The 27,259-nt window shown below is 34.3% G+C and overlaps 1 protein-coding gene across 1 annotated transcript in view; it reads right to left on the bottom strand.

Moving 5' to 3' along the window:
* Positions 1 to 1,631: 1,631 nt before the first annotated feature.
* The window catches only part of LOC121323040 (G patch domain-containing protein 8-like), a 110,399-nt gene continuing 84,771 nt past the window's right edge, over positions 1,632 to 27,259 (bottom strand). The window contains exons 4-6 of the mRNA XM_041263759.1: positions 7,907 to 8,050; positions 5,229 to 5,359; positions 1,632 to 4,890 (exon numbers count right to left, since the gene is read on the bottom strand). Of these exons, the coding sequence (XP_041119693.1) occupies positions 1,632 to 4,890; positions 5,229 to 5,359; positions 7,907 to 8,050 (3,534 nt within the window). The remainder of the gene's footprint in view (positions 4,891 to 5,228; positions 5,360 to 7,906; positions 8,051 to 27,259) is intronic.

Here is a 27,259-nt window from a genome sequence, read left to right on the forward strand (position 1 = left end):
AGCACATTTTTTTTTTCTGAAAGGAAAAAGGTAAATTAAATTATTAAAACAAACAAAAAAACAATCAAACAAACAAAACACTTAAGGAAAACAACAACAACAATCTGAAAGTGGTAGCAAATCTATAATTGAAATTTCTGTTGTTTTTCATCTTTCTGAAAACAAATTACTGACTAAAATTGGTATTATGTTGCACAGACTCCTCTTAAACCTGTGTTATTCCAGAATTCTGATCAGTTTCTCAAACTTCCTGTGGATGTTTTGTCATTTTCAAGGAGAATAGCTAGCAGTATTTGACACCAACCGTGTTTTAAGTCATTAAGTATTCCTAAAAAAAAAAAAAAAAAAACTTTCCTGTTATTTTATTCTAGAGCTAATCAATCTTATTAAAGTAAAATACCACAACAGACAGAGTTCTGCCCATAACCAAATAATGATTTTCTCTCATAAAACAAATGCAGAAATACAGTGAGCAGAACAATTTCCAGAGTTGATTTAGGACTTTTGGATATTGTGCATTGGGACAATACATGTTTACTAATAGGCACCAGGACTTCTCAGAACATTTTTACTTTTTTATATGTTTATATGTTTTGTTTTGTTTTGTTTTTTTTTGCAGGAGACATTTACAATTTTGGAGATATTTACGATATTATTTTTATTATTCATGTATAAAAAACATAATGTACCAGTTTTATCTAAATATTCCATACATACAAGGTCCCATACACAATAAAAACAAAGGAATATATTTTACAGTAAATATTACAGGTAGTATAGAAACACATTAAATGTTCAACATGTACGTACATGTCTTCATATTAGTATAGAACATTACATCCATCTGCATCATTTTAACATCCAAAAAACCCGCACAGAACACATCTTTACTTAAGGTTTATAACAAACCAAAAGTTTCTAAATACACTAGTTTATATAACACATTTCATTGATATTTTATTACATGTATCATTTTATGTGCAATGAAAAACAACATATTGTAGTGAGAAATGGTTGTAAAGGCTCTGAGTAACAATCATGTCAAACAAAGAAAAAGTATACTGCCAAGTTTTGGGTTTTTAGGCATGGTCCTATTTACAAAGATTAAACTTTTCCAAATCAGTTTTAATTAATTAAATTTGATATTCATAAACCTGTTCAACCATTCTTTAAAAACAATCAAGAAACATGTAATGAATATGCACTTTTATTTAATGAATCAAAAGTCCTTCTTTAAATAAAGAACTAGTTAAAGCTTTGTAAATAATGTTCACTTCTGAACTAAAAAGGTTTACCCAGTCCATCTAATAATGGTACAGAAGTGTAAATAGCCTTTGAAAAAAAGTTGGCAAAACATATAAATCTCTGATGAAATTAAAGGAGAAATTTTTTCTCACGAGAACTACTTGACAAGTTATCAAATAATGGATGAGAATCAAATTTCAGACATTTTAAAATATTTTAAGAATCACACAAACCATATAGCTGGGTTTTATTTAAGAAACACAACAAATATATTTAAACAGAAAAGATTAAACAAAACAACAAATAAATACCCAAATAAATAAATAAATAAATAAATAAATGTTTACAGTGAATCAGTGGTCTGTTAAAATCATATAAAGCAATATTTAAAACAAAGATTGCATTGGAAAGACAGTTGTATGTGATGGAAACAACGGTGGAAACATTGTTGTATGTGGTAATGCATGAAAGGTCAAATGTCCTGGATGAAGCGTCGTGGGTGCCATCATTGGTAGTTGAGAAGTGGGAATAATGCTGGGGTAGTTTTCTGGACATATTCCTGGAGCCAGAGTCATTTGAGGCAGAGGTGGTCGAGCAAATGGGAAGACCTGTGGATAGAGCTGTGGGTGTGGCTGAAGGAAGGAACATGTAGCAGCAAGTGCAGCAGCATGGTGTTGAAGGATAGTTTGCTGGATTGTGATGGAGGTTGATGATATTGGCTGTTGCATGTGTAGATGATGCACAGTGGCAGGGGATGGCACACAAAGGGGTGGTGCAGACAAGGCTGGTTTGCTTGAAAATGTCTGCTGATGCAACACGTGCTTCTGTGTTTTATATTTATCAATCTCATCTGGGGCTAACAAGGCTCCTTGTGGTGCAGAGAAAGACCCAATAAAGTGCCCTGGCCTCAAACCTTCTTGCCTTCTTACTTTTGCATCTTGAAGATTGAAGTGATCTAGATTTCTGTGATACTCAGCATTTGGATTGTACTGAAATAAACTGTTAGGTTCAATGTTTACAGTATCATGTTCTTTTGCTTGTTTGACTTCATATCGACAACATTGAGTTGTAGTTTGGGATGTGGCAGTGTCTTTCCCAGTTTGTAAGTTTGCCTTTGCAGTCTGATGCACATGAGTTGTTTTATTAACTTCAGCAATATTCCAGCTCTCAGTTTGATGAGTCTCTCTCTCAGGTACATCTTCAGTTGAAATGGTGGCACTTTCAGTCAGACTAAACCGTGGATGTAAAAGCCCCTTATCTGGGTTTGTGTTACTTGTCCAGTCTAAAAACCCTGTAACTGGATGCTCCTGTGTTCGTAACAGAAAACTCTGAGTGGGTGCTTGATGTACAACATGATTTGCATGTTCTAGATTATTCATTATGTCAACGACTTCACCAATATGCTCGGATCCCCCATGTGCTAATCCGATGTCATGTTTGGGAGTCTCTGCAGATAAATCTACACAGAGACTTGGCTTAAATGCATCTTTATTATTCATTTTCCAGTTGATGACAAAAGCCTGATTTTCTGTGTAAGTCTTTCTCCTTCTTTTCCTCTTTCTACTTGGCATACAGTCTGAACGTGTAGAGCTCTCACGTTTCCACCACTTCACTGACCTTTTGAGCCTACAGGAATCATTTCCTGATGAAGGACAGTTTGCACTGCGTTTAGGAAAGGATACCTCTTGTTCATTTTGAGATCCTTGCTTTCTTTTTAATAACTGGCTTTGGTACAAGTATTTCTCATCACTAAAACATTCTGATATCTTATGATCTGAGATGGACCTTCTATCTGTAATGCATGTGTTCTGAGAGTAAGGCATGTCACAGTACAGGGAGCAATGTCCTGTTGTGTTCATTTGTTCTGTTGATGGATTATATAGATTTCTTTCTCTGCTCCTGAGTACCACTTCATAATCAGAGCCATTTTCATTATGAAATGTTACAGCCTTTGCTGTGCCATTTAAGATACATGCTGTTCTTGGCTGCCTTCTTGCTATGTTCTTTGTTTTGCTGCTGTTGCTGTCATTTTGTTCTTGATTTTGATTTGATTTCTTTGATTCTTCTAATGATTGAGTTTGTTCAGGTGTGTCCCCTCCAAATTCGTCAACACACTCTTCTGTACATTTTGTCTGTTTCAGAAAGTCCTCAGAATCTGTCCCATTTTCATTGGCTTCCTTCTGAGTTTCATCATCATGATTTTGAGATCTCTTTCTTTTCCATCTTTCTTTTCTGCTTCTGCAGTCATGTCTGTCACCACAGTCTCTGTTTTTCTCCTGCTCTTTTCTACCTAAATTAGTACAATCTTTTGAATGTTTTCTTGATTTTTTGTGCTTTTTTAGTTTTGCAGACCTTTCAACTGCGTTTATGAGTCTGTCGTTTGCCTCATCATTATTTTTGTATGTAAGCAATGACTGCTCAGTTAGCTCCTGAAGGTTCAGATTGTCTCTGGTAAAATCTGTATTTTTTTGTATAGGATTGTGACTGAGTCCATTTGTGGACTCAATATCATGGTAGGATGCTTCTTCTCCATGAACAACATAAGTGCTGAAATAAGCATTACCGTTTCTCTGAGATTCTTCAGCTACAGCCTGACATTCATGAGCTTTATTTGCATTACATTTTATTTTTTCTGACTCTGTTTTATTCCTTGATGATTTAAAGTCAAAATAGAGGGGATTACAGCTGTAGGATAGAGATTTCTCTGTTTTTGTAAACATCAGCAGCTCTGAAGGCCACTGAAGTACTGTTGATCCATCTTTACCCAAGACTGGAACAAAAGGTTTACTTGGCTTTGTGAATGAGCATAGATTCTTGTTTGCTGCATCAGTGTCTTTTTCAATGATTTCGGAGGAATCTACCTCCAAAAAAATCCTTCCATCATAACCAGGTTGTGGGCTATTTACTGCAGGAGATATATCTTCTTCTGGAATGGTTACATCCATTTTGGACTCTTCTCTAACATGAGCATCTGTTTCAGTTTGGATTTCTCTTGCTTCACTGTCATGAAATTCAGAAGAGTTTTCTATGTCTACCACTGTCTCTTTTGTTGATGTAGGTAAGTCAGAAAAAGACTGGCTTGGATCCTCAGAGTAAGCCAACATTGCGAACAAACTTGTATCTGCACCTGTGTTGTTTTCTTTCACAGGCACATAACATGATCCTCGGAGCTGCGCATTTGGAGATGTACATTTGTTGATAACACTTCCCTGCTGGGTGCCAGTGTTGCAATGTCTCTCTTCAGAATTTAGTTCTCTTTCTGTTAGAGGAGTACCTGGATGATTACAGTCACCTGGGATGGCTCTGTTTTTCTGTCTAAATCTCAACACCGTTGATCCTTCCTCTGTGTTCTCACAGAACACGGCTGCTGAAGACTCTAGTTTGACAGATGCTTTCTTTGGAAATGAAAATGAAAATCCTATTTTTTGTCCATAGATTTGATTTTTTACTTTGCTGTCAAAAGGCCTCTCAATCTGTCCATGATGGCTGGGGAGCACTACCTGCAAGTCCTTTACCATGTGTGTCGCATATGCCACAGTAGGTTCGATTCCCTCTGTATTATTATCGACATGTGTTGGTGCTTCCTTGGAGGCATCTTCAATGGCAACAGTTGTTGACCTAAACATTGGACCACTTCCAGGGGCACTAGAGAATAAAACAAACAAATGAGAATTGAGGCAGAAATTATTATCCAAAACCTACTGCATATCACATCATGTCATTTTACTTTTTTATTTAAAAGCAGTAAAGAACAGTTTCATAAATATCAAATAATACTGTATTCCTAAAAATAGTTTGAAAAAAAAACATTCTTCAAACAACTTATGAGTTAGATCTTTTTTAGGCTGAAGCCAACACACGCACTGTGGGTTTGCCTCAGATTGAGGGTCCAGCCATTCCTCAAGTAAATGTAAAACAAAACAAAAAAAAGTTAAGCATATCAATCATTTGAGGAATACAAAGAACAAAAAGGTTTTACTCACCTTCTGACTTCCTTGCGTTGTTCTGCCAGCTCATGTAAACGTTTTAAAGCTTTTTCCTGCTTCTTTTCTTCTTTTCTTGATTTTGAGGCTACATTCCGAGCAAACTCTCTTTGCTTCAGCTCCTTTAATCTCTGTAGATGAAGAAGATTCACTTTAAACCAGCAGCTGTAGTACTGTTTGAATAATTCTCATTAGAGTCACTTTAAGGTGTAGTGTAGCTCCTTGTGTTCATAAATTTTATAAGCTTTAGTACCTTTGTCATTGCTACACTTAATGTGCAGTGCAACCTTTCACTTTTAACCCTGTAGTGACCATTTATGTGTCACATATCATGCAATGCTTAGCCACCCCTCTATAATATCATTTTTTTTAACTACAACCTCACATTTTCATATGTAGTAGGAATCTAGTTACATAAAAAAGTTAAAAAATGTTTGGGCATTACAGGCTTAATCCCCTTTTTGAAAACTCTCTGATGATACAACACTATAGAATATACCTCCATGCTGGTGTATGATTACCTATCCCAGTGCTTCACTGTTGAATGGCACACGTGTTAAACATTCTGCCTCAGAGTGACTCTCTGTGCAGCTCAGTGAGCAATATCTGTATTATTATCTGCACACTAACATAAAAAAGTTACAGAAAGGTGGAGGGTTAGTGAAGTTTATTGTTCAGCTAAAATATTATTAAAAATCTGCTTTTTTTAACAAGCTTGTCTTATTAAGAATAGGGAGGAAAAAAAAAAAACTCTTCATTTTTTCACGTTTTAATAAAGGTGTTTACATGCTAATATTATGCTTCATTTTCCATTTTCCACTTAACTGAAAAGTAGTTTCAAATGACTGTTCAATTGCAAGAAATTGTCCCATTTATTTAAACTAATACCGCCAGACAGGCATTTATACTTGGCTACACAGTTCTACTTAAGTTTGGGGGTAACTACTGAATCTGTTTTAAACCTAAAGTAGGTGTACATTATAACAGTATCAATCAGCAATCCAATCAATACATTACTAATTAATGTTCCTCTTTTTACTGTTCGTGTGCATTTTACATTACAATTCTAAATGTGCTTGGGAAATCCACAAGAGACTTGGTTGAGATGCTAGATAGCAGATTTGGAAAGGATTATTTTCTTACTCTTGGGGAAGGGATCATTTTCACAGCAGTTGCATATCATCCCTGATATTGAAGCTATGGTTGTTCCTATTTTATTTAAGCCACTGAGCCTAGGCATAAACGGGGTCCTTCCCAATGTTTTTACTTCCAGCCACTTTCTCATGATTCTAACATTCTGCTCTGTCTGGTATTGCATTACTCTTCAACACTGCTTTGGGCAGATGTTCCATTGTCTGCACTCACTGAGATACATATGGCTTTACTAATGTATGATACCCCCAACTGCACTGTGCCACCCTAGAGTCCTACAGACTAATTAAAGTACCTCCTGTCTAAGGATTAAATTTAAAAAAGTCTACATTTATAGACAGTTAGGAGAGAAGTTTGGCGTTACATATTCTGCTCAACCAATATGACATTGTATATAGAGTGTGTAACTTTTTTTTTTTTTTTTGGAATTAGCTCCAGTGATTGCATTTTTTTTGTCATTTTCTTTCATAGCCAAGGGAGCCACATCAGATATAGCTTTGTCATGTTAAATGACTTCCCCTCTTAATATAGGCTCATAGGGGTTACATTGATCTGATCATGCAGAATAACTGTTTCACAGTGCTGAGTTTGTGTGGGATTAATAGATGAGAGCCTAATGTGCTTTTCTATTTTAGCTTCCCTGGCAAAGTACTTGAGGCTTTAGGCTTCTGTTCAATGCATTTGTTGATGAGGCTAAAATATAGAGGATCGTATCTTTGTTTCACAAGTGAACATTTGTAACACAGGGGGAAAAAACAGGTCTAAGATAATACATTGTTTTTTTAAGAAAACTTCAAGTTGATTTATTGTGTGACGTTGATTTATAAATTAGCAACAATCTTGTTTAACTACTTATTACATATGTATTACTAATGTATTTACACAGTATGAATCTGTTAGTTATAACTTTCATCAGCAGTATACATGTTAGTAGATAAAATGTTGATACTCTTTAGAATTAAGGGAAAAAAGCATATCAGGTTTATACATTTTAGAGTGGTGGTATTAGGATCTGCTAATATTTAAGTCTTTAAAATAGACTCCAGAGTATTCATCATGCATGCTAACTGTGATGTAACAGTTTATAAAGCAGTAAATCAATACATTTGCATTCATCTTCTGGCTGAAGGTCTCTGCACCTCTGTAAATGAATGACTGTAATAAACAATAGTAGTAAAAGTTAATGATTTATAGTTATAATACATTTTATTAAACAGACATGTCCTGCCCTTCAGATTTAAATAATGGAAAATATATAATTAGCATATTTAAAATCTAATTATGAAACTAAATGTGTTCCACATTGTAAAGGACATTCAGTTCATTAAATTACAGTACAGAGTTAATATTTAATAATTTATAACCCACGTCTTGGGCATAATTTATGTTAAAATAACAGAATATCCATAACAATGACACACTTATTACTGACACTCACATGGTGGCAACTGATATTAGTGCATTTCTGAAAATGAAAGAAATGTAATAGTCTTCAAATGCAATGTTTGGAAATGCCAGTGTTTTACCTGCTTGTGTGCATGATCATATGAGTTGATGTGGTTGTCAAACTCCTGGTGCTTGTAATATTGCTTGTCACAGAGTTCACAGTAAAAGTTGGCTCTCAGGTCTTCAAGAGCTTTTGCGATTGTCTTTTCCTTGTCTGCATAATCCTGCAAAAATCAAGAACACGTTTACCCCTTAAATCAAAGTCAATCAATCAATCAATCATTGTCAATCAAATGTTTCTTGTTTTTAAATTGTGTCAATTAAGAAATTGCAATAAAGCATCTTACTGGTAAGCTATTAAAAGGTATCACCAAAAAAAAAAAAAAAAACTTTGTTATAATTCTTGTATATGGACAAGCGTGTAATTGGTGAAAGACTACAATAACATTTTTTTGTTTTTTTTATGTTTTCTTTCCCAATCTTGTCTGATATTAATCCCAACTGATTTAACAAGCGTTATTTATCATTACAATGTGTAAATAAAAAAAAAGAAAGGTAGCCATAAGACTACTATGTTGAATGGTTTGACCCTATCTATCTTCAGGTCTAACTTATATGTTTAGTGAGTCGTAAAGAAATGACAAACAATTGTTTTCTGTAATAGATCAGCAAGCAGCGTCAAATTGAGAAGACCAGGTTGCTGATCTCTACTGTGATTTCTATATGTCGGAGGGGCTGTTATAAGCTACTGTGTTAAAAAGATTACTGATATTTCATAAAACTTAACACAAGTAATAATAATAATAATAATAATAATAATAATAATAATAATAATAATAATAATCAATAACACTCTTATTGCTTTACTTTAATTTGCCATTGTTTCAGATTTAATAAGAGACACATGTTATTAGTGTCAATTTGATTTATGTTTAAAATCTGTAGAGGGAAAACTCTTATAAGATCTTCTAGTGGCAAATGTGCATCTAGACAGAGGATGAACCCTTCATCTCTTTCATTGAGACTCTCATTCTCTCTTTTATTAAATATTGATTAACAGCAGTGGGCATGAGAGTTTCTCTGCCAGGAGCAGATCACAGATCAAGTATAATTTCTATCATGCTTAGGAACCACACCACTTTACTTCTTCAGTCCTGTATTCTACCTTCTATAAGTTGGTAAATGGAATATAATAAGGTTCTTATATATATATATATTATATATATATATATATATATATATATATATATTTATATATATATATTTTTTTTTTTACTACAGTTTCAAAGAGCATTGGTTTACTCATGAGTTTGTATGTTTCAGTTCAATTTCACAATTGGTTGTAACACACACACAAGATAGGGGATTTGTGGTCTCCCCTGTGTTAGTTATGTGACAGAATCTTGTTTCGTGAATACGTTTGTTATGAGTGATATTTTGCTATTATGGAACAGCAAACTAAGCTGATAAAATGGTTACCTTGTTAAAGATAAGTGTTAATGGTGCATTACTTGAATAGCTAATTCATAAAAAGTGCCATTTTTGCACACCCGAAGAATGTGCTATTAAAAAACAATACGATAAGTAAATATTATACGCTATAATACCCTGTGTACAGTATAAATATTGGAAGCAATTCAAGATTATTTATTTTGAAACAGAGTAAGTCTTACTAAAGTGATCATGTATATACATCAGAGCCCTAGTTAAAGTGCACTGCTGTCTGATCCCAAATAGAAACTGGTAAGACCTTTATTGCTATTTCATTTTTTATTTTTTTTTAACATGTATCCAAACCTTAAAACTTATGGTAGAATTAAATTAACAGGGTGCTGCTATTAAATAGGCTTTTAAAAATAATACCAAATACATATTATACATGTGTGAATTTAATTAATCTCTAACACAGTTGTTTGTTTGGTTTATAAAATGCTATAATGATTAAGATTTGTTGGAAGGGTTAGAAGATGTTGTTGTAAGAAACGAGAAAGAGAGAATTGAAAATAATAGTGCTTGACAGTTTTAAGGATACAAGTGAACCCAGGCCATTGTGGTTACAGTATGGCTGTGTTTGGGAGGCAGCTATATATCCTGCAGGCTTTCTCTACAACGCGTCAAAATATTTTGAAGTTATAATAATTGTTAGTATTTTAACCACTCGACTACCTTATTGTTGGCAACATCATCAGAATATTAGGTGTTCTGCTATATTTGCTATGTAACATTTTGTTTAATTATTTTAGCTTTGAATGGAAAAATGTCTCAAAAAGATCTTGTGTTAAATAATACATTTTTTTAAGAAAATACATTTGATTGTACTGCAGTTATAACTTGTTTCCTGAAGAAATTGCCGGTAACACTTTACATTAAGTCTCTAATTACTGTGTATTTACATAGTAGTTATATAATAAATACATGTGTTCTTACACATAATATCAATGCTATTATGTATAATTACAATGTACTGTAAATACACAATTGAAGCAGAACAGGGTTAGGTTTAGGGTTAGGTTTAAAGGGTTAGTATTAGATTAAGATTTAGGTTTGGAGGTAGGTTTAGGTTTGATTATAAGCAATCTATAAACATGTAATTAATGAAGCTATTAACAATTACACAATATGATTAGAAATAATATGACTATTATTATACCATTGTGTTATTGTTTTTTTTTTTTGCTATTGTTTATAATCACTTATAATGGGTATCGTCTGTCTGCATATCTTTTCAGCTCTGTCTTTCTATGCCTGTCTGTCTGTCTGTCTGTCTTTATATGTCTGTTTCACCAATTGTGTGGTTATTATACAGTTTTTATATAACCTACACTGTAACTATGCATACTAACATTGTAATTATGTGTAAGTACACACGTATTTACTAAGTAACTACTATGTAAATACACAGTAATTAGAGACACCTAATGTAACATATTACTTAATTGGCAAGCACATGATGTTGGAAAGGTCAATGCATTTTAATGCTGCCAATCACAGCATCAGTGCTCACTGGTTTTGTATAATCACCATGTTTTGTTTTTAAGCTACAACTGAGATGTACTTCACATGCCGCTGTCCAGACTCCATTAGCAACGGGACGAAAGCACCCTCCTTGTTCAGACAGCACTAGAGTGACAGTATGGGTTGGAGCAGGGCACAGTTTACATACATATTAGTAACACTATATATTAAGGTGCTGCTCATTAATGTTTTATAAACGCTTTATAAACATAACATATATTCTTAATAACTATTTTATAGAGTGTTAATAAAACACTGTAGATGGTTTATAACCATGTCATTGCCATAGGCATAATTACAATGTTATAAAGGAGGGAGTTTCTAGCCACCTATTGTACTTTGCGATGTTTAACCATGCAATAGCCATATACGGAATTACGTTTTTATAAAGGGGGCAGTTTTTAGCCACCTATTGTACTTTGGGATGTTTAAACGTAATTCCATCTATGGCTATCTATGGGGTAGATCACGGACATTGGTGACAAAACCTATAAACCCCCACTCTCCTGGAATAATCCATAAACTAGGCATGTATAGCTCACCTTCAAACCATGAGCACCGGCTCTATCTTTATTAGAAATGCTTTTCTGTTAAAAATATACTGACGGTACGCTTGGGTCTTATACAACAATAACTAAGTCCACATTTTTTTTTACCTGCAATGTACCAAGTTATGTGAACCCCTGATTATGAAAGAGGATACAGGGTGTTGGAAAGCCATATTCTCTGCAGAAAATATTTAGACATAATAAATATTCATCACAGTAACTACGGCTTTTTGTTTGTTGCCTGATGTTGATGGCGACAAACATGGTGATCCAACGAATTATAAAATATACCCCATGTTTAAATAAACAGGCAACTTTTGAAAAACAACACTTCATTCCCACAGAAGACACAGACAGAGTGAAAAATCAAGAGATCATTTTAAACTTTTTTATTAAACAGAACGTTAAGATTTGTTTTAAGTTGTTGGAAACTTTTTTTTTTTTTTTTTTTTAACTTACATGCATAAGAATTAGCGTTTGTTTTTATTACCAATATATGGTCTTACATTTTTTACATAAAATGAAGTAGAAAATGTCTATTTTGTGCTTAAAATAAACATTTACAATATTAAATGCTTAGTATTACAAATAGGCCCGAACAAGTGGATGATTGGATCAAGTGGAAGTGCAAGTGATCTTGCCTTGTGTGTGCCTGCACTGAAAGTATTTTGTCAGCTTCTTTTGTAGATTCAATATTTAAGATTCTTCTTCTTCTTCTTCTTAGTTATTGTTATTATTAAAGCTCAGGGGGAAAGGTGCCACAAAAATAGAAATTAACAAGAACAATTGAAAGTGTACATAGTTCTTTTTTACCTTTAACAATTAAAAGGAGTGACTTTCTGATGTAAACAAGTTGTATTTGAGATCCAAACAAACTCGAACATTAAAAAAAAAGACATGCCGTACAGCATTTACCTCAACTTTATTTGACTGCATCAAGTTTCACAGACCCTAGTTTACCGTCCTGACTTGTCAAAAAAAAAAAAAAAAAAAAAGAAAACCTAATAAAAAAATACCTAAATTTGCATGGCAGGTACTGTTTTGTTCACTCTCAAATACTGACATCTCGGGGTTTGTGAAACCAGCAGTTAAATTTCACTTATTATTTGGTATACATTCTAATTTCAGGTATAATCTGAATCTTAACTTCATTCAATTTGGGTTCCTGAGCAAAAAATCCAACAAGGCAGTGGATCCCAGATTCCTGCCACTTTTCAGCTTTTTATTTTATTTTTTTTAACTTCTCCTCACTTTCATCTCTATAAACTAATAGAGTGGGGTGTGGGAAGACCCTCACAGTCTTTTCATTTACAATCCTCATAAGGGCAGGAGATCAAGGAGCTCAAATAAAAACACAATCCATGATGTTTAGAAGTACTAACAAAACAATGCATTTATGTTTTAGTGTTCAAAGTTAAGGATTACTCTGTTTTAACCTGTGCTGTTAAATAGGCCTGACATTTTGAACATTCCATTTTATAATAGCCTATCTCCTAATGTAAGTTTGGTTAATGGTCAGCTGTTTGTATGTCATGCTGGAGCTATCAATTTTATTGCATTGCTTATTGTTTATATAGAGGGAAATTATGCACTAATGTATTAATTTACTGAACCAAGTAGCAGTTGCATGTGCTTATTGAGTCTACAGTACATGATAATTACTATGAAAAGTGTTTTATTGTTGGACACATGGTTATATGGATAAGGGCAATCACAATGATACGTAATGAAAGCTATTGATTAATAGAGAGTTTCAGTGACATCTGTCCCCATCTTGAACCTTCATGACTCTGTTGCATTCTGTCAGCTATTCAGCAAGTTTCAAATCAATATGAAATGAACTCTAGTCATAAAATGCATCCAACCTGTATTATTTATTTATAAACATCTCTCTTATAGATCTATACTTAATACAGTATGAAAGGCAATTGGTATACAGTAAATAACTTCTTTATATGACCAACACCATTGCATGTAACACTATTAAAGATAGATAGATCAGATGGAATTAATGTTAAATTGTTGTATATGTTTTAAACACAAATGATAAATTAGGTTTGAAATAATAGAATACCTTTGAAAACCAATAGCTAATAATGTTCAGTATTACCGGTATATATCTTTAACGCACACTGGGATCTTGTAAATAACAGTGCTCTAAGAATAATTTGAATTATTAAACTTATTTAATAAATAAAATGAGACTCAAAATCCCATTTTATTTTGTATAAATGCAGTGTTGCAACCTTGCATCGGTCTTGTAATGCAAAATACTACTCCTACTACTACTACTACTACTACTACTACTACTAATAATAATAATAATACTAATAATACTAATAATACTACTACTACTACTACTAATAATAATAATAGTAATGGATTATGAAGAATGTCTGTTAATGTACTGTGGTAGTGTTCCCCACCCCTGTGTGTATTTTGTGTTTTATGTTGTATGTGGTGTGTTTCCTGTTGTCTGTTATATGTATTATTATAGTGGTGCACAGTGTGGGTTATGTAGCAGGGGTACTGTAAAATGTATATTTGTATTTAGACACGAGGATGTCACACTCACTTCACGTGCAGAGTAGCAGTTTGTATGGAAGCACAAGAAGTGCACAAAGTAGTTCACGTGCAGCTGTACCGAGATTCCAATTGAACGATTGATTAGCAATCCAATCACAGCACAGCTGAATAAAGGGGTGAATGTTTCATTCACTCAGGGTTCTGTGTTCAGGGCAAAAGAATGGGAGAAAGTGAGGAGGTTAAATTAATAATAATAATAACAATTGTTACTTCATGCTGGAGGACCAGCATGGTACTTGTTTGCGGAGTGTTCATCCCTGTTTGTTTAGTGGGTGTCAGTTTTGTGTTCGTGATTTGTTTTGGGTTCAACATTTTATTTTGCTCTGTGAGCATTGTTTTTGACAAACCTTTTTATTTTGTTTATTTAATAAAAGCTCCTCAGCGCATTCATTCATTCAGTCATCCGCAGTATTTGTGTTTGACTTCCGGATCTGACGTCACCACCACAAGCCATCTGTGACATGGACTAATACATTTAATAATATAATGATACATATATATATTTGTAATAATATACTGTACAAGAGATATGTTTGTCCTGTTAGTGTAGTCCAGTAAACTTGAAGTTAACAGTCTGTTACATATTATGAGGCTGTGCAATAAGGTTGTGGAAGCTTTCAAAGTTAATTGCCCACTTAGGTACTTTTCAGGTTTCTGACAGATGTATATAACTCTTTTCATCTCAAACACTATTCCGAAGCGTTTCTCTAGGGAGAGCACAGACATACGAGTTACCGTACAAGGTGAATTGCTTACATGCTTTTAGGCAATATGCAGTATACAAGTCGGTTACATATGGGCTATCTGGAATGAACTGAAGGCATTAGAAACAAGTTACTTCCCCTCTGGGTTGACAAGCTGAACAAAATTGCTTTGCTTCATATATCATTCATCATTTCCCAATGCATTGTGCTCTAAGAGGACATAGTAAAACCCCAGAACAATCACAGAATCTTACCCACAATTAAAAACAATACTACAATGGATACAGATTCATTACCCAGTAGTTCAAATGCCCAATGATAGATTAGTTCGCTCTAGGTCATTTTGGCTTTCACTGTCTCCAAAAAGAACAAGATGAAGATAACGAAATGGGTCAATGAAGAAGACTGAATTGTTTTTGTAACATACACAAAGTGTATTGTGAGGGCAAGAGGTGTAGTCAATTGCTTTCAACCACCTGCCTGATCCTAGCTGTCCAATAGAGTTTGCTATGGTGTGTAAATTTGCCAGAGACCACACGTATAGATTAGTGAGGCGTGTAGAAATTACTTTTTTTTTTTTTTTTACTACGTTTACAGGGATTCTTTTTTCTATAAAGTTACGAAGGGCCTAAATATGGTGGGCCTGCTGGACCAAGCAGCAAGAAACCAAAAATATATCATTTTCACAGTGAATGGGAGGAAGATTACTTATTCACCACTGCAAATTCAAAATATGTGTGTCCGATCTGCCATTCAAGCTTAGCTCTTGCTAAAGAGGAACTGCTCAAAATCATGCTGTTGAAAGGAAAAATTGAGGGCAGTACAGTTTTCAGGCATTCAAGGACTTTATTAAGAACACACAGTTGCCCATTTACAAACTTGTGTCCATAACCACGGTTGGAGCACCAGCCATTACTGGCCGTACCAATGGGTTCATTGCTCTTTACAAAAATGATGATGACTTTCCTGACTTCCTTAGTTATCACTACATAATTCATTAACATGCTTTGTGTGGTAAAATGATGAATATGAAAGATGTCCTGGATATTGCGCTCAAGATCGTGTGTTCTATTTGGGTCAGAATTCTGCAGAGGCGCCTTTTCAGGTCTCAACTGGAAGAAGTGAAGTTGTTACACATTGATCTCAGGTGGCTTAGTAGAGGAAGATTTCTGTAGAGATTTAGGGATGTGTTAACTGAAATCATGGCGTTTCTGGCCTCAAGAGACGCTGAATGCATGCAGTTGGAAGATGAAGTGTGGCTGTTAGATTGAGTTATTTTTTATTGAAGTTACGACTCGGCTGAACAAATTCAATTTAGAGGTGGAAGGAAAAGATAACCAATATTATGACAACATTTAAACAAAAATGAAAGCAACTGCAAATTTGGACAATGATCAATATGTAGAACACTTCCAAGACTTTGCAATGCTGGAGCCTGTAGCAACATTTATGTGCTTTCCATATGGCGCGGACATTGGTGTTGAAGAAATTGCATACAAAATGGCATAATTGTTTCACATGGACACATCTAGCATTGCGAGTAATATTTTGACACTGCAAAGCAATGTCCATATCAAATCAAGGGCATCAGAAGATCTTTTTTTGAACCCTATAGTGGAGGAAAATATCCAAATCTGAGAAGTGCCATGTATTTGACAGCATTTTTTAAATTCACCTACCTCTGTGAGTCAGTGTTCTCAAACATGAAGATCATCAAGTCCAAGTACTGTATGTAATAATTTGACAATTCATTGCTGCTAGACCGTGTAGGATGAGGGTTGTAAAAGTAGATCATATGCACCTAAAGTCTGGGAACCTCTGGGCTAGAGGTTGCAGCTTTCAGTAAATCAACTGGCCAGTGGAACTATCAATCAGCCAGAGAATATGTAGTTGTACTAGACTTCCCTTTTTGTCAAAGTTAGTTTTTAAAGTGAACACGTTGAATTTACTTATGTTTTTAATAGGTTGCACGGTATCCATTACAATTAGTTACACGTTATGTCCATTACATGTCAATTTACTGTATTTAGACAGCAGGTTGTTTCCATGTAATTTTATTTAATGTAATACAAGTTTTAGCAAGAATGATTAAACAAGTCTATTGCAGCTGAATACATGGCTATAGAAAGCTAATTTCAATCATATTGCATTGATTTTGTTACCTATAGGAAATCAAGACAGCTTTATCTTATTGTCGTTCAAAAAATGCTTAATACAATACATTTTTGTCAAAGATATTGTACAATACAGTTTTGTCAAAGATATTGTACATCTTACTTCTAACTAAATGTCAGGCAACTTTAGTATAAATGTAGCCTTCTTAGTTACTTAGACTTTAAAATAACTAGAAAAGATGTTCCTTAAATAACCAATGCCACAAAAGTAGAAAATAAAAATATTTAAGAAACAACATTGATATTCCAAACCTACATGATTTTGTTTGCACCATTTCACATTTTATTTCAGGTTAGCAGTTTTAGGAGGTTACCACCATTCATTTTTCACATATCTGTGCATTTCTCATACCTGCTTCACCAACATAGCACTTGACTGGTTTCTCTTCTTTACGCTTCAAACATTATGACAAATCATTCTGGGAGGCAATTTAAACTATACTGACAAAAAGATAAACTTATCAATCTTTCACATAGCTAAAGAAAAAAAAAAGCACAATGCATTGGACCATGACAATTCCTGCTACCAAATTCATCAAACAGATCTTGTCTGTGAACGTATAAGGCTGCTACATTTATATACAGTAGGGGGGTTTTCAAAAACCAGCGCTATTGTATCGACCTCGCGCTGTAAAAACAATAGCTTTGGTAGCAAGTGATTTTCAGATGGAATTTGTTCATGAAATCAATCCAATAATGCTTTGAAATTGAGCCGATGAGGTCGTTAATGAAGAAATTTCTCATTAAAAAGCATAACTGTGGCAGGTCACTTACATCACTTCCTGTCTCAACAACTAGATAAGGGGAACTTGTTAATCAAAATGCATGCTACCGATATCAAGAGAAATGAATGGATGCACAATTTGCTGTTATGGAAACTGCTAGCATACAGGGAGACGGGTCTCCCACCAGACAAAAAAAAAAAAAAAAAATGGAAATAAAAAATAATGGGAACATCTATTTTGTGTATAATTTGTAAACTTAATTTAAAATTGTTATTTACCATTAGTCATTTACTCTCATTCGGGTGGATATTTTGCCATGGCTTACTATATACAATTCACTTTGCAATCTTTTTTTTTGGTGAAATATATATTTTTTGGTGACAGGATCAAGACAGGATCCCATCCCCTCCAATTTCACCTGCAAGCTGGACTGCTTCCCCTGCCAGATGAACAAATACTGCAGCCGACATCAGAGATGTTTTGTTTCAGTTGCTAAATGCACAGAGGGAGGTAAATAGTGGGCAATGAAGGACCAACAAAGGCATCAGTTGGTAGTTGTGCAAAACCTAACTGACCACCAGAGTAATATGGTTGAAAATCATCAGGCTCTGCAGCAGGTCAGAAATAGGCACTTGTCTTAGGGAGTTTATAGCCAGCTTGGTTCCTATTCTGCAAATTCTTAGTTCTCAGCTGCAATCACATGCTGGAAGTGTACAGGGACAACAGACACCTCCCATTTTCCAGGCTGTGTCTGACCCTCTGAGTCACACTGGCTGACATGCAGGTTGAGGGAAAAAAAATAGTATTTTTAATTAGACTTATGTTTATGTATTTATTTTTTGGATGGGACGTGGGTAAGCCATCTATGTAGGCTTGGTTGAAATTTTTTTTCTTATGTTGACATCTCCTTTTTTTTAGTATGCACGATTGTAGGTTATAAATAAACATGTTTGAAGTGCCATTTGTGTTTGCAGTTGTTAGTTATTATTCATGTGTACCGTGTATGTAACACTTCATTATATATTTATTAAGCTTCTAAAATTTTTCGCATTTTTCAACTTGTCAGTTGTTCTTTCAGTATATGGAAAAGTACAAAGCAGTACGTAATTCGATATGTTAACGTAAAATTATTCAGCAAGTTTAATTTCTAATTTATGATGCAAAAATCGTTAATTCTACAGGGTGATGCAAAACTTTTGGCCATAGCTGTAATTTGAAATTGATAACAAAGCATTGATTGCTACTGGCTCAAGAAGATACAAGGACAGCCTGCCTGCTGGTAATTAAGAGTAATTCGTAACTTGAGCTTACCAAGCTCAGACAGATGTTTATCAGTATAACAATAACAATATAGAGGCAATGTCAATTTCTAAAGATAACTTACTTTCTTCTAGTATTGCCATCTGTTCATTCTGATTCCATAACTGTTATTTTAAAACTCAATCATCTAACAGAATGCACAAACAGCAGAAACAGTGTTTGAAATGACATTTCACATTTTACAACAGTCTTTACAAAACTGAGTTGAGGCAACATGGCAATTGGATGCTATGTGTAGTATTACACATGTCGTATTTAATTGAGGTGTGTTTTGCTCAAACTGTGCTGTGAGTCTAACAGTTTCAAAGAAAGGAAGATCCACTGAAGGACAGAGGAGATCTAGACACAGGGGTTGTACCGACAGACTGGAAAATTGCAAACGTAATACCGATCCACAAAAAGGGAGACAAAACCGAACCAGGTAACTACAGACCAATAAGCCTGACTTCTATTATATGCAGACTTATGGAAACTATAATAAGATCCAAAATGGAAAATGACCTATATGGTAACAGTATCCTGGGAGACAGTCAACATGATTTTAGGAAAGGAAGATCATGTCTAACTAACCTGCTTGATTTTTTTGAGGATGCAACATTGACAGTGGATAATTGCAAAGCAGATGACATGGTTTATTTAGATTTCCAAGTACTGATTAGAGGAGAAATCTCAAAATGGAGCGAGGTAACCAATGGACTACCACAGGGATCAGTGTTAGATCCTTTGCTCTTCCTAATCTACATTAATGACTTAAATTCTGGTATAGTAAGCACACTTGTTAAATTTGCAGATGACACAAAAATAGGAGTAGTGGCAAACACTGTTACAACAGCAAAGGTCATTCAAAATGATCTAGACAAGATTCAGAACTGGGCAGACACATGGCAAATGACATTTAATAAAGAAAAGTGTAAGGTACTTGTGACAGGGTGCAGCCTATCTTTGTGTGTTTTTGTGGTGTTTAGAGTGGATGTGAGTCTGCTGTGTGGATCTGAGTGAATGAGTTTGTGTGAGGAATGTGTGAAAGGTTCTGCAGCTGATGAGGTGTGTGAGTCAGGCTGCACCCTGTCACAGTACTGCATGCAGGATAAAAAATGTGCATTATAAATATCATATGGGAGATACTGAAATTGAAGAAGGAATCTATGAAAAAGACCTAGGAGTTTTTGTTGACTCAGAAATGTCTTCATCTAGACGATGTGGGGAAGCTATAAAAAAGGCCAACAAGATGCTCGGATATATTGTGAAAAGTGTTGAATTTAAATCGAGTGAAGTAATGTTAAAACTGTACAATGCATTAGTAAGACCTGATCTTGAATATTGTGTTCAGTTCTGGTCACCTCGCTACAAAAAAATATTGCTGGTCTAGAAAGAGTACAAAGAAGAGTGACCAGAATTATTCTGGGTTTAAAAGGCATGTCTTGAACAAAGAAGACTATGCAATGACCTAATTCAAGCAATCAAAATTCTAAAAGGTATTGACAATGTCGACCCAAGGGACTTTTTTGACCTGAAAAAAGAAACAAGGACCAGGAGTCACAAATTGAGATTAGATAAAGGGGCATTCAAAACAGAAAATAGGAGGCACTTTTTTAGACAGAGAATTGTGAGAGTCTGGAACCAACTCGCCAGTACTGTTGTTGAAGCTGACACCCTGGGATCCTTAAAGAAGCTGCTTGATGAGATTCTGGGATCAATAAGCTACTAACAACCAAACGAGACAGATAGGCGGAATGGTCTCCTGTCGTTTGTAAAATTTCTTATGGTAATAATAAGGTTCACATGCTTGAAAGTGATGCCTGTGAACCTTATTATTACCATTTAACTAAAGCCTACTTACTAAACTGTAAATTAGGAGTTTACAAATTGTGACCTGTAAAACCAAGGAATTATTTAACTAAACAGAGCATGTCACTTAAAGATTTCACAACTGATCTTTAGGTTCTTGTTTATATTTTCTGCATAGTTCAAAATAACAGGTGAATGATAGAGACATTTCACTAAATCCCAGTAAGGGGCTTTAAATACAGTGCCACACAAAAAAAGTTCAAAGTTTTGTCTAATGGGCTGCCCTGTGGCTGCCTTTGACCAGAGGGGATAGGAGCAATTGGCTCAGCACAATTGCTTCAGTGTCACTGTATAATAGAGGAAAGGATAAATGACAAAAAAGAGTGGTAGGTAAAGCTCAGGAGACATTCCACAGTGTTATTGATGTGAAATACATTGAAGTTTTTCATTCACACAAAGGAAAAATATTTGTTCTTGTTCTGTTTCCTGAGTTCTTCAGCAAACTTTTGATTTGCATTGGTATTTTTCTTGCACTGAGTGAACACATTGTGTTAATTCTTGCTATATGTCAATGATAGCAAAATACAACTATGGCCAAAAGTTTTGCATCACATAGAATTTTAGGATTGAGACATTATATATATATATATATATATATATATATATATATATAATATATATATATATATATATATATATATATATATATATATAAATAAAATCAAAGAAACTACAAAATGATATTGCTAAAATCTAAAGGACGATATACTACTAGTACAGTATTTCATGTTAGATTTTGAAATGTCACATTTTTTAATATTTCAGTTTTTCGTTTAGCATATGGAAAGTACAAAATGATATGTTATTCAATATGTTAACTTAACATTATTCAGAAGGTTTCATTTGACTTTATGGAGCCAAATTAGTTCATTCTATAGGGTGATGCAAAACTTTTGGCCATAGGAATGCACTTTTCCAGATTGTCTAGTCCGCTCCAAAAAGACAGGGCAGGGGTACCAATGAACCGCTATAATACAGTAAACATAAAAAATTACACGCAATGGCCAAGAAGAAGAATTTGTGTCATGGTTTCTGTCAAATGAAGTTATATTCTCTATTGCAGAGGGCCGCAGGAAGGGTTAGGGGAGTCATGAAACAACCAGTTTACAAGCACAACAAAAACATCTCTGTTTTTATTCCTGCTCAGTCAAACAGATCCTGTACACTTCAAACATTCCAGTGGAATAAAATAGTCCTATCAAATGTAGACCCAAGGCACTTTAATGGGGGGGGGGGAGTCACAGTTAGAAAAAAAAAAAAAAAACATTTAAAAGAAACTGACAGCCAGATTAAATGACAGTCTGTGCCTAAAATGCTTGTGAAGTACAGCTGTTAAATTTGTTGTGTTAGTGCAAGAATTGTCTTAATGTAGTTTCAATATCGAATGTTACATTTGTACAATCAGTTATTGGTAGATGATACACGAAGCTTAAGTTGAAGAAATTCTCATTTATATTTTTCTTCTCACTCATGCCTCATAGGAAAAACTTGTTTTCCTTATCTGATTTTCATGAAAATCACTAACAGCGGGTCCTTATACAGTGCTATAATGATAAGGCATGGCTTATTAATTTTAGTGAGGTCAAATAAATAATCATTTAAATCACACTTTCAGTAATGTAATATTTTCCTCGTGTCTCTAGTTTTCGTGAGTAGGACAACATTTTAAAAAACCCAGAGCTGATTACAGAATCGCTATTGTTGGCCACGGTGTGTCATTTTATAAATATGTTTGGATGGAAGACATGCCCATGTGGTGTCAAGTTTAATCATTGGAGGCATAATTTAGTCAATAATGTTGGCTACAGCAATGCAATTTCTACCTCCTGCATCTTTTTGGCAGCATATAACCCATGATTTATTCCTATTTGTTACATTTCTATCATCAATACGAAGTGAGAAGAAAATCACATTGCTTTATAATGGGCTTTTTTCACAATGTCCTTATGGACAATAGGCTCTATTCACTAAGCCACTGTAGTTTTTTAAATACTTTGTTCAATTACAGTACTGCTCTAGGCTGTGGCTTTAATGGAATGGATCTCATCACTTTACCCCACTCCTTTCATATTCCAATCTCTGTTGGCAAAAGCAAAGGCAAAACTAAAAGAAACAAAATAATTTAAATGAGGAATTTTTAGGTTTTACTGATGTCTTTAAAATCAATATTTTTTTGTTAAATGAGTGGGTCTGTAAAAACAATTCTGTTTGCAATGTTATGTAATTAATATGAGTAAGGTTCGAATCCTGTTACGGCAAGCTGCTAATGTTGGCACGATTTAAAGTTTTAGCAGTGTTAATGAGGAAACTCAGATAGTTCGCCCTTGCCTCCAGAGTTCAATATGCAGTAGCTTGGTAACAAATTAACAAATGGAGCTGCTATTAATTACTTTAGGTTATAATTTACATTTCAAAATTGTATTATGTTACTATGTGAATTCATCATAAACCACAAATAATAAATGACAAATGGCAGGATCTAGGAATGAATCTCTATTTTTAATTATCATTAGCTATGGCATTTACCTCCACAGTACACTTTATAAGGATGTGCTCCTAGCACTCCCACCTTCCTTACACTGCTGAAACGCAAGTGGAGAAACATGTCCTGTGTGTGGTACAGGACTTGTTTCACCTTGGTCTTCTGATGTGTCACTCGCTACAGTATGTCTAGTACCAAATACCACAACACTCATTAATAAAAAAGCTAATTAAGTTATCGTGCATGACTACAGCAAAATGGTTTTAAGCAAATGACTGATGATACAGGTACATTTTTCATTATCTTCATCATGCTTGAAAAGTTGAGTTCCCCTTAAAGCAGGGTTTCTCAAACCCAATCCTGGGGACCTCCTGTGTCTTCTGGTTTTCATTCCAACTGAGCACTCAATCACTTAACTAAACCCTTAAATGAACTAAAAACCCCTTTTAATTGTTTTCAAACAGCTGCAGAGTTCAAGTTCCTTGTAAAATGTTATAGCTAACTTGAAATCTGCAACAGTTTAAACGCTGGAAATTAAGCAAATTATCAGTTCAATTAAGGGTCTAGTTAAGTAATTGAGAGCTCCTTTGGAATGGAAAGCAGCAGACTTAGGGCATCCCCAAGACCAAGTTTGAGAAGCCCTGCCTTAGAGGCTCTTAATCCAATTAGTATACTCCCTTGGTCCCTGAGCAAATGATGTGTAATTTTAATTGAAAAAGATTCAATCCCCTCTCTCAAATGTATAAACAAAATTATTTAAATGAAAACAGAAACAGCAAACAGATTTATCTGCCATAAAACCATAACAGTGTTACTGAATCTTTCAGTTTCTATCACAGGGTAAGTAATTTGTCCAATACTACGGATCCATCCTTTTTAGTTTTACTATAATAATTATAATAGATATATATATAATATATTAATATATATATATATATATATATATATATATATATATATATATATATATTAGCTCTTATTAAGTTTTAGAGACAGGGCTTTTGTTTTTAATTTTGCTGTCATACTTATGCATCTAAAATGCTAGAACAGTCTGTTATACATAATGCTTAATAATTATGATGATCATAATTGCTTAGAGGGTGTTTGTTTTTGTATCAAATACAAAACAGTATTATTTCCCTATTGTAACATTGTAATTTACATAAAAATCTATTGTACCTGGAGAAATTGTGGTATTTCTGGATGAACTCCAAACATGCCCAAATGTAAACAACAACAACAAGGCAAATTAAGCATGTTCTAAAATGTTACATTGAACTAATTAAAATATCAATTCAGGTTAATTATTATATTTTATGTACTGGGATGGAACTGAAATAGCTCAACCCTGCACTAAATAAATGTGTAGTAAAAAAAAAAAAAGAAAAACGATAATTTAACCCTTTAAAGACATGTTCATCTTTCATCACAGACTACAAACACTGGAGACAAATGTTTATACATGACAACCATCATATACCTTAAATATTATGTACCTGAAGGACAAATGTACAACCCTGGTTCCCATTATCATTTATAGATAAGGTTTATTTTTCACTATCATTGATACATATGCATTTTTTGAAGGTGGATGATTTATTTGTGTGCTACTGACAATGCAATAGCTGCCCGTTGTTTAACAGTTTAGAAGAACATTCTTTGACCATTGTGACAGGGCAGTATCAGGAATGAAAAAAAAAACAAAAAAACACAGGAACAAAATAGACAAGGTACAGAAACCAACAAAAAAGGTTTAAACAATGTTGTAAACCAAACAAGCTGTTCCTTCTGGCTGTGTTGTGGTCTTCACTAAACGTTCTCCAAAACCCTTTCCCCAAACTGCTTTACTAAACAAAGGATTCGGCTCCTTTTTATACCATGTGGCTGGGACTTAATTGATGATCAATTATTCAATCAAGACTCAGCCGCATTCCACACATGGCAAGGGTGGGATTAACCCCATCCCACAATCATATATTATTGCAGCTGATTAATTATCCTGTTTGACTTTCAGTGCGCAGGGAACTTCCTTGTATGGGTGATATTATTTATTCATCCTTTGGTAAATACATGTTTAATGTCATGCTGAAGTCAGCAACAATGGCAACTGCAGTTTATTATATTCAATTGAAAGGTTAAAAAAGCAACTTCCAACAGGACCTCATTTTGGCATTTCAATTCACTGGGCACAGACCCAGTGAATTGGGTTTGAGGCTAAGGTCGGTCTAATTAAAATGACCTAAAATGAGTAATATGTCTTCAGCAAAGTGTTGGTTTTCGGCAAGGTGGAGGAAAATATATTCATTAATGAGTTGCAGTTTTACAAAAAGCTAAAAATTAGTTGGCACAGTGTATAAATTGGCACAGTGCTACACAGTGCACTGGTTCACTAATGAGGAGTAGAATGAGAAAACAATGCTTGATTCTGAAATAATTCATATCATTCGACATAATGATGGGGTGGTCCTACATAACTTAGATCTACTACTGATAACATCATACAAACCAAGAACTAGTTAAACATTTATCATACTGTACACTAATCTATGAAACAAGAAATGATTGTGCTTAGGATGAAGGACTGAGACAGAAATACAATGATTCTTGGTGGTAAATCTCCCTCCTGAACTGTGATGGTGCTAAGTAGTGAGAAGTAGTACCTTGGATGAGTTGGCCAGACACTTCATTCCCAGGGTTCAAAGGAAGTCGGCCATCTAGAAAGGGAGCAGAACTCCGGAGCATTAACTCATCGACCCGGAAGGGAAACGATGTGGCAGCAGTCATGGATTGGAGGGGTGGCTGCACTCGTTTACCAAGGGGTCATGTGTGATGGCATAAAAAGGGGCTGGAGAGGCACAATCTGTTCCTTTGCTTTGGTTAAGAGACATAACCCAGAAGAACTGTGTGAAACCAGTAAGAAAAGCATCGTGAGTGTTTGTTTGTTTTGTCTATAATTGTTCTTGTTTGTAATTACTAAACAGCTAACACATGCCAGAGCTGTCGCCAAGGACCAGTACAAAACCCGGAACAACACTGCACTTTTGTCATGTATAAACTTGTATCACACACCACAAGTACTACAGCACACATCCTGGACTGGTGAGCGTGTTTGTACATTGCGGGAAGGATACGAGTGTTTATTATTTGGAACTGCGTACCTGTGTTTATTTACTCCTTGCATTACATATTGTTGTGTACTGACAGAGATTTTTATTTGGTCACCAGACCTGGAATTAGAAAATAAAAGAAACCACTTTCCAACTGGATTACAAATCTCTGTATGTTAATTACGCACCTCATCACTCCTGCACCTGTACATAGCAAACCACGCAGACACATACTGCATTATTTAATCAATGCAACATCATGTATCATTAGTTTAATTACTATAGAATAAAGTTTGGGTTAACTCATTTTAATTTCCTGGTTGTATATCTACTTATGCAATTTACATAAGTACACGTTTATGCACAGTAGATGCAATGGATTGCATCTGGAATTAAAAGTGAGGGTTTCCACATTTGCAAATATCTGTACACATGTATATTAACCTCATTAAAAGTGCCATTTAACATTATAGCTTATTATATGATATCTATATAATATAGATTATAATATATATATATATATATATATATATATATATCTATCTATATATAATATATATATAGTAGTGAAGTTCATTATTTCAGCTTAAATGCAGTAAGCAACTCATTCAATTCTACTGACATTTATTGAGTTCTTCACTAGTGGACTCTTCCTGATTTCTACATGTTTATAAACACTTAAAGTACCTCTAGCACTTTGAAATATTTCCATGTTAGGCACTTTGAAGGGATTTAAGTTAAAAATGGATGCACATGTTTAATTCTGACACATTATCAGTGCAATCCAGACAAAATAGTACATTTTATAAAGCACAACAAGAGTCTGAATATATTTTAATTTTTTGTAACCAGTTTTAGACCATCAAGATTATTACTGGGTAACGATACTAAATTTAAGAATATATATATATATATATAATATAT

This window comes from Polyodon spathula, chromosome 11 (genome assembly GCF_017654505.1).
Source record: "Polyodon spathula isolate WHYD16114869_AA chromosome 11, ASM1765450v1, whole genome shotgun sequence".
NCBI classification, from domain to species: domain Eukaryota; kingdom Metazoa; phylum Chordata; class Actinopteri; order Acipenseriformes; family Polyodontidae; genus Polyodon; species Polyodon spathula.